At 35.1% G+C, this 9,698-nt stretch overlaps 1 protein-coding gene across 1 annotated transcript in view; it reads left to right on the plus strand.

Annotated features, from left to right (window-relative positions):
- The window catches only part of Rbp (RIM-binding protein), a 74,992-nt gene extending 65,676 nt beyond the window's left edge, over window positions 1–9,316 (plus strand). The window contains exons 26-27 of the mRNA XM_072306613.1: window positions 527–558; window positions 5,478–9,316. Of these exons, the coding sequence (XP_072162714.1) occupies window positions 527–558; window positions 5,478–5,858 (413 nt within the window). The 3' untranslated portion in view covers window positions 5,859–9,316. The remainder of the gene's footprint in view (window positions 1–526; window positions 559–5,477) is intronic.
- Window positions 9,317–9,698: the final 382 nt, after the last annotated feature.

A 9,698-nucleotide genomic window follows, 5' to 3' on the forward strand; every position in this document is an offset into this window, starting at 1 on the left:
TTTCTGTTTTTGAAAGACTGAAGAGCTACATGAATAGAGCAAAATAAAGCGTTTGACTTAGGTAAAATACGAATTTTCCTGGAAACCTGTCAATATTTTTCATCTAATATTTCTAGGAATTTCATCCGTAATTGGATCTACATCATTTGAGACTTTCAAGAGAAAATATTCATAACTCCTCAAAAATGAATATTTTCTCGAAGGAAAATCGGTGACTCTCTAATATTCATACAGCGTTTTTCCTTAGCATGGCAGTGTAGATACGCCCTCTTAAAATTTCATGAACATGACAATTTGCTAAAAATTCTGAGCTAACCAATACGATATAATACATACTCGTTAAACCAGCCCTAAAATCACCTTAAATGCCACTTACCCTCTATTCCCAGCTACCTTCAAATGGAAAATTGTCCAAATGAAACACGATGATTGTAACAAATGTCTCTCTCTCTCTTTTTCACTTGAAGCCGTGTGATGTTCTGTTCTCTACTTTTTCTTTCTTTCTCTCTCTTTTCTGTTTACCTAGATGCGTCGGCACAACAGTATGACCACACCAAGGTGAGTTCTCTTGACAGTACAATGTACCACACCCACAACAAAAACATCTCAAAACATTCATCACCATTTTCAATTCCTTTCCGCTTTTTTCTTGTTTCTTTTTATGTCACGCTTTCTTAGATCTCTCCAATGCTCTGTGTTTCTCTCGCTTTTTAGTAATGTGTTCATTGTTGCATCGTATTAGGTGGACTCCTATTGTTTATTAGTCACGTATTGTTTCATTATCATCATCATTAAATGATTTTCTGGATCTCGAATGAGAACTGGAAGAGCGGGGGAGCATATCGATGGTGTAAAGTGGGAAACGTAATTGTACGTACCTAACAGTGTGGCAAAATCCCTGCGCTATTCACATTTTTCTCTGCAATGTATAGGTATCACTTAATAACACTTCAATTTCACTTCAATAACACTTTAAAATTTGTTCTAATTTCCTAGAACCCACTTTTAAAATTTTCCAACTGTAGTGATCCTCTACAACCTAAGTAGCACAGATTGTGATAAATTGCAACTACATGGTAAAAGTATCGCTACCGAACTTGGAAGCTCAAGAAAGGGCATGCTGTGTATTTTTCCTATTTTTCGATTGAAGGAAGTTCTTATTTTGAAATCAAATTCAGTTCTCCATTACATCGCAAATCACTCATCTTTCTGATGCATTGAACTCATTTCGTTGATCTTTGAAATTAGCATTTATTTACCAAAGATGTGTAAATATCGCAATATCATGGCAACAAAATCACAATTTTTTTCTATATTTCCAATGCATTGTGCTACTAGGGTGAAAAATTAATTTTGTCACACTGAAATGTATGTATAAAGGTTTTTTTAACCTCTACCATCAACGTGTTTTCAATTGTTCTTTTATGGCTAAGACGTTATTTTTTCTCAAGTAAACTGCCTAACTCAGAAAGTCTGTATCAAATCAAAGACTCCTGTCTTTTGCAATGCTTTCAATGTTCAAGATTAATTTGTTTGTCTTCATTGGGAACTCCTCAATCCTCATCCACAGACATGAAATTGCCTTAATTGTTTATTATGACTAAGTATTGTTTAATTGTTTTGCTTTGCCATAAACCTAAACATCCTCAAGAACCGAATTTGTTGACAAGCTGTGTGTAAATTACAGCCTGCTGATTTTAAGATTCTGTTCAAAAGGTTGCAACAGACCTTAGCCACTAACCTTAGCCACTAAATTTTTGGCTCAAAGATTGAACTTTTGTGGCAACTAGTTTTTACCTTTTGTGAGTATTGGAGTTATTGATAGTAAAATGGAATTTTGTAGCTTCTATCAAAATTTCTACCTCTGCTCGTAGAGCTTTAATGAAGATATGCCATTAAAAGAGTCATTTCATTACTTTTTTGTAAAGGTTTCTCCTGTGTGCTAACTGTCAGTGACCTTTATTGGTGAAAGACAAAATTTTTGTGGTTCACAAGTTAGTACGTCCCAGTCCAATATTATAGGAATAACCTAATTCATCGAAATAAACTAACATAAACATAAGATGAATGTAATCTGAAAAAAAAATTGAAGTATAACGTCACACTTTACGTATAAATGCAGAGGAACCAGTGAAAACAAGGAAAAATCTTTCTGACGGAATGACTGGTTGTTAAAGACCGAAATGGCTAGAAAATAGGTCATCTTTACCATAGCGTTTAATATAATTTAATTCGTTTGCAAGAAACCAAAATGACGAATAAATACATGTAATTTCCTAGTTTAGCAAAGCATCCCATAGTAAGGTACCCATAGTACTACTAGTTTGATCTAAACTTACTGCGTGACCATATACAGTCAAAAATTTTCGTAGAGGACAAGTATTCTGTGGGGGCCAACCCAACTGGCCCCTCTTGTCAAGAGTTATTTTTATATTTATAGAGTTGAAAAAGAGCAATATCTGAATTACTTGCCTCGAGCTTTTAAAGAATCAGTTGTATTTTTGCTTCATCTATTTTTGCACACAATAATGTAGGTAGAGGATTAGATTGATAAGCTGATGTAGTGTAGCTATCACCATTTACAGTTTATTTTTGAAAACTATTTAGCCAAAGGAACTTACCTATCTACAAAGAGAATTGTGAAAAACAACCTATCGTCCTCTTTAGCCCTTAATTAGATCCGGTTTTTTTCAAAACTTTCTTTGTGGATTATGGATTGGTCCCCTCCGCTGAATGATGTCCATCTCTCCCTGAAACCTCACTTCAAGCCCTTAATTTTGAAAATGGTGGTTCTCAAATCAGTTTCTTCCCGGGTTTATATGATGATTTGATTGACATCGTATGTTTTTAATTTCACAAGTGCACTCTTGATTTGAGACTAAGATGATCGGTTACAAATATTGAATTTGAAAATATGAAATGCCATTCATTTGCACGAAACTAGTAAGAATGATATTTTTTTTGGCTAGCTATTTTTATTAAGCGTTCAATGAAGGGTATTATATAAATTTATGTAGTTTAATAACCTAAAATTCTCCTGTCATGAGTCAAGAACACGTTACAACAAGTGAGTCTTGTTTTTTTTTGGCCATTGGACAAGTTCAGTTTGTCACTGCTGTCTTTTCCTTGTGTAGTGTAATCACCATGAATGTGTGTGTTTTCGTAAGAGCCTATTGATGAAAATTCTTTGTGAGTGGTACATAGAATGAAATAGCTCGTTTGCAGAGGTAATTTGTGGCTTATTGCATTCTTTTATTTCATCTTTATTTATTTTTTTTTTTTTTTCACCAGACTCAGTGTCTGTCACACGTAAGAGCTTAAGGAGCAAGTAATTTAATTCATAAACAAATTCTGAGTTTCTATTTTTTCCTTTTTTTTTTATTTACTTTTCTAATCACAGTTGCCTAATTTTATTACCCACACCTGCGTAGAAAACAGCATGGGAGCTTTAAGTTGTGAGGCCAAGAGAATTAACCCACATAATAGTTTACACAATGCAACTTAATAACTAGGTACTGTGCATCACAGTTATCGCCCCTAATTGCGAGTCTGAAGAGCAGTCTATGAATTAACGTAAACAAGTCTTCTTTTTGTATGAATCGTAATAAAATTTATTTTTGTGAGTGCGAATGAACGACGTTGTCTACTCCCAATATTTTCCTTTTTTCTGTACTGATCGTAAGTAAGTACGTAAAAAAGGAGGGACTGTAGCTCTGAAAAAGAAAGAAAGGAAATCATTCAGGGAAATACCAGGGCGACCACCAAGAAGTCGATAGGCAAGGAAAATTGCTTCTTTCTGGCCCTTAGCCACAACTGAACCACTAAAATATTTTAAATGTTTGCAAAATTTGCTTCTCTGGCCAATTAGATTATGGCTTGATAATCTTGTGGTGCTACTTTGTCAGAAACTATTCTGCGGAATGTGCGGTTGTTACTGCGTTGCATTATTTTGTTCGTTGTAAATTATTTTTTTTTCTTATTTGCAAACTCTAGGAAAATACTGGGTTATCAAAAAATATACAAAAGTGCTACAACTTTGGAACATATTTAGATAGAGACTCAATATCGCGACAGCGTTCTGACTCCTGAAAGGAATACTTTCAGAGCAAACCACAATTTTAGTAAAAATTTACCCAAAGAAGCCACAAACCCTAACTGTCTTTTGGCAAGCAGTAATTCCTATCTTGTGATGCATTTTTGAAGGAGAGTACAAATGAAAAATTGACTGCGAATTGCAAGTCTCCATCACCGTTTTGAAATGGTGATTATTCAAAATTTTACTAATTATCAAGTTTTCATTTTGAGGTAGAGTGAAGTTAAGATATCTAGTTTCGCTGGAAAATTTATTTTTCTGTTTTCTTTTCAATGATGTACCTGCCTACCTCTCGATGTGTGATGATCGGGCGAGTGTCAAAAACATCAATATAACAAGGGAGCAAGCATCTCACTTCTTGGACAACAATCATCGAGTGATATATCATAGGAATTAATATTGAAAGAGAAATCTCTCAAAGTGTTTACCTACCCCCCAATTTAAAATGACAGTTTGATTATTCCTTAAACCATGGAAGGCTGCCATCTCAAAATGGTGGTAGGGATTGATTTGCACCAAAATACTTTCTCTTCATGCTCTTTTTACCAGTTTATTACAAGAAGATAGGTATTATTATCTGCCTCTCCCCCCCCCAAAAAAAAACCAGGGTCTTGGCGTTTTTTAGGCCAGTTCTGATAATATTGAGAGAAACACCAATGGTACATCAACGGAGTAAGCCCGCAATCGCATAACTTGGTTTGCAACATCGCAGACTTCCTGTCATACTTTATTTTTTAAGCGGGAAAACTACTCATTGGCAATTCTTTAAAACTGCTGTGATTTCTCTTCTCTGTGCGAAGAAAATTCTGCGAAAACCTCAAGGAATGATTTCAATTCGCTCTCCTTTAAAAAATAACATTGAGTCGGAGATTTTCAGACACTGCAAACAAGATATGGATTGCATTTTGCAAAAATGTACCAAGAGCATTGCAATTTCGCTAAGATTGTGCAACTTCTCTTTCCATGGACACAAAACCTGATCATCTCTAAAAAGTTGCTATTTTGCACCCTAAAAAATGTAAATTGAAGACAATAATTACCATGTTAATTTTATATTTTTGCATAATTTTAGTACTTTTATTGCAAAGAATGAAGTTGCACAATCTTAGCAACACTGCAATGCTCTTGGTTCCTTTTTGCAAAATGCAATCCACGTGTGATTGCGGACTTGCGCTGTTGATATCCTTTTAATGGAAGAGTTACGCCTAATTTCCAAGCCTCTCTCGTAACTTGTTCGAAAGTTCTAAAGATGTTTCACTTCTGTTAAATAACCCTGTGTAGAGACTTTGAGAAGGAAACAGAATAAGAAACTTTGATTCTTTAGAAACCCATTTTTTATTTGTTTTTCTATTTATCATTGAATTTGATCTATGTTAATGTACAGGATCGGATGGAGAACATGAAAGGGCCGAAAAACGAGCAGCTCGACAGGAGAGGTGGTAGAATGGACGGACGAGGCCCTCCGCCAGATCCGCATCAAGGCGTCCAAGAGTACCCAGCAGACCAAAGCTCCAAGCCTCTCTCTCAAAACCCAATGAAGGGGACGCCAAAAGTGGTGCCGGACTTTGTCATCCCAAACAACAAAGAGTCTCCGACTACTACCCAGCCGTCGAGCAAGTTCCCCGGTATACCTGAAACTCCAAATCTCATGCAGAAGCTGAGCGAAATGACGTCGAACGTCACTGGTGGTGGCGACAACTCCGTCGATCACATACTCTCCAAAGGAAAAGAACTTATTTTTATGAAGTTCGGCCTCGGCAAATGATTGTTCCTTGTTACAGGTGATTCTGCTGTTCTCGGAGACTCTCTCCTTCCTATTCTGCCCTGCTCAGAGAAAAGCACGTGTGAGCCACCGGTGAATTCATCAAACACTAATTCCTCATATCATGTTTATTCTAATTTACAGTCTGGCTTAAGTGTTATGAACTTTGTTTCCAGAATACTTCTTTTATTTTTAATGGTTGTAGGAAACATGACAGTTATATTTGTTTTCTAACAAATTTGAAGTAAGCTCAGTTAACAGGTCTGAGCTCTGCAGTTGATGTTTAAAATACTTCACATAAAAATGAATACTTTATAGCTCTTGATATCAAATTTCATCTTGTTCAATCTTTAATTGAGTACAAGCGTTTAATCGTTGCGCATTTTCCGTTGATTTGACAGCATTAAAATTATTTTCTGAACCTTCATTCGATTATGTTTCTACATTCATCAACATATTATCATCCTCTTAATTGCCTTTGAAACTTTACGTTTCTACATCTGTAATGTTTCACATCAATGTTGTGAATTTATTAGAATTATAGCACCTATTTTCCTCCTCTGCAAGTAGGACGCAGATAAGAGCTCGAGGGAGAAAAATTTCAACAGATTTTAGTATGGTACATTGTAATAGGAAAAAAATGTATCGCAAGCTTCCTAAGTGGAACCTGTGAGGGGTAATAAAGCATGCAGTGTACCATGGTTTACCTAGGGTAAATAAACTTTCCTCTACAGAGAACGAATGTAACCCATTAGGAACAATTGAAATTATACTTGATAAACGTTTTAAAGATCCTCATGAAGCACCGTCTGGTGGGCCAACTGAATTTTCACTAAAGATGTCTGCAAAAAATCGGTTTCTCCTTTGAGAGGAGCTTGAAGAAATCAAATTTTAAATGAGAAAACATGGATGATGTAGAAACGCGTGTTCAGTAGAGAAATACAAAGAATATATATATGGGGCTTCAACCAGAATCAGCCTAACAGCACTATTTATGTAGCCTAATTTTCTCTTATGTTTTATTTTTTAACAAAAAACAGCAACAACGCACCTTTAAATTGTGTCAGTATATTCTGTACACGTACTTTGGAGCAGATTCTTAGAAAGTTTCCTGGCAAAATATTGCCCAATCTTCAGGCGAAGATATAAAGCATGAAAGAGTATTAGGCTAAATCAAATGGACAACAATTATTTGCAATTAGGAACTGTAATTTCTGGCTTATCTGTAAAAACAGATGTGTCCATAAGGAAACTAATAGTACATACTTTGTTTTTAAACTGAGCCAGATATCGTAGTTCCCAATTGCAAAATGTAGTCCAAATGTGTTCAAGCTGATTACGGTTGAAGCGGTCTATATTATCAGCAGCCTGAATGAACCACTAGACAAGGTGTAAGTTTAAGCATTGTGATACCTCATAAAATTTTCACTCAGAACACTATTTGTACAACAAAAATTAATTGAATTAACTCCGAATCAAGATATTATCGTCTTTCAATGCCCAAATTCAAACTTCCCTGTCGTACAAAAACTTCATAATCTTCTTGAGTTAAATCGCAAACTAAACATTACCGTGACAGTCTCTGCAGTTTGGAAGTCTGTCAGCCTTAATCTCAGTGTTTTGGTTCAGCTGCTGCACGTTGTTTACACTTTGATCAATACCAGGGTGGGAAAGGAACATAGATTAAATCGAGAAGCCTGCCAAAACCCTCAAAGTGCGCTGTTCGATTCGAGTATTGTTTTTCATGGGAATGGGTAATTAATATTTTTTGTAACCAATGCTTAATACAAATGTTAATATCATGGTTGGAAGCTGATTTCAGTAATTCTCGATGCACAGATAGTGTTCTACATCAAATTTTGAAGCAGAAACTCTGATGAAAATGCTAAAATTCATACCTTGTCCACTGGTTCATTACAGCTGTCCTTATGCTGACTCTCAATTGAATGAGCTTCTCATGCTGATGAACGTCCAGTCCTATGCTTAACAGCAACAAAACGACAAAACAAACAAGGAAATTTTATTCATGTAGAAACGACCATATTCTGACGAGGAGAAATATGCTGCCAAATACTTTTATACCACTGTTTTTCATCGGGATTTTTGCTTTTGCTAGAATATCCTCCTTCCTACACTTTTAATTCTTGTTGACTTTATTTTTAATCAATTCATCTGTTTCTCTTTATCAGTATATGATATAGCGAGTGATATATGATATATTTTCAACAAAGTGATATGAGTAATAAAATATATTTTAATGTTATCAATGATCTTTTATCCATAAGTAAGTTCATATTTGCAAAATACAGTGTTGTAACCAAACAACTTCACATATTTAAGAGGACAACAATCCAAAAAGAAATCTCTAAGTTATGTCAGGGTTCTGTTTGATGTATCAAAAGGAGATGAGCGTCAAAAACTGTACTTTAAAACTTGAGTATATCGTTTAGTTCTCCGTGGTAAATTTGATGAGGCATGCACCCTTGCCTATCATGATACTGAAGTCTCTTAACGTAGAAGAAAAATTCACAGAGTTTGGTTGAGTTTATTTCACTCTCTATCACCATTTCATCCTACTTCGGTCATCATATGATTGTCATATTATCTTATTATCATCTAGCTGAGATGCCAATGACATCGGGCAAACCTTCCCTCACCATAGTATTATTAGGAAGTTGGGCACCGTGAGCTAGGATGGATCAGCTTGTATCTTGCTACGGTGTAGCTCCAGCTTTTTGGGTGGTTGTCCCCTTAATACAACTATCAGTTGTTACATTAAATGATGAGATTGATTTATGACCCAAATCATCATCTGCTAGTTAATATTTCAGTTTATCTTCTTAAGTGAAGATTTCATGGCTTGTTAAACGCTTGTGTGCATTACCTTTTCCAAAGTTGTGTTTTTCTTACAGCTTTGGAAACTCAGCTCTTACATATTTTTACCAGAATAATTTTTATATAAGAAGTTAATGTGCTGGTACATTAACAACGGCTATGATACCTTGGCTTTTTCAGTATGTATTTTTTATTGTGTTTTAATCTCTGAGTATTTTTTTAATTTTTGCTCCTTCATTATGTACAAAGCTCACAATTGTATAGTCTTGTTTGTACTTATTGTTAAGTAATTTGTCTTGTATATCATGATTTATGAGAATCCATTCATGTCGACTTTAAAGTAAGTAAGGAAGTAGGGTGCAGTCACCAATTCTTTTTTTCTACCTTGTGCTGATCACAACTCAATTTTTTTTTTCTCAGGCGGTAGAGAGCTCTCATTTTGTCTTGGGAGTTTTTGTAATTGCCTGCCACAATGAAGTGAGTTTTTGTTGAATTTTCGGAACAAAATAACTGAAGCTAAGCATAGGTACTCATCCTTGAGACTCTTATCAGAGTTTTTTCTTTCACTCAGTATTTTTCACTGCAAATTTATTGTTCAATTAAATAGGTAACTTAATTTTGTCTTCCGTTTGACCTATTTTTTATTCCTTGAACTTCATAACTTCTTTTCCCCAGGGTGAATCATCATTTTTATCATTTAACGAAAATAACAATATCATTAAAAAATAAAATTTATATGACAGTATCCAGGTTCAGACTCACACCCAAGAGACTTTAATTGTTAATTTTTATCAGCTGTTAATGGAGTTTAAAAGTGTTACATAAGTTGTCCCAAAAGTGAGGCAACAATGGACCACCGCACAAGGATCAAATTAAGCATTCTGCTATACCTTTCGATGGTGAAACTACAGAAATGCATACTTTGGTTTGTGGCGTTAAGTCTTCCCGTCAAACTTTATTTTCTACACAAAAAACCACTAAACGCCATTTTTGTAAAACTTCAATGAT

The sequence above is a fragment of the Bemisia tabaci genome, chromosome 2, assembly GCF_918797505.1.
Source record: "Bemisia tabaci chromosome 2, PGI_BMITA_v3".
NCBI classification, from domain to species: Eukaryota; Metazoa; Arthropoda; class Insecta; order Hemiptera; family Aleyrodidae; genus Bemisia; species Bemisia tabaci.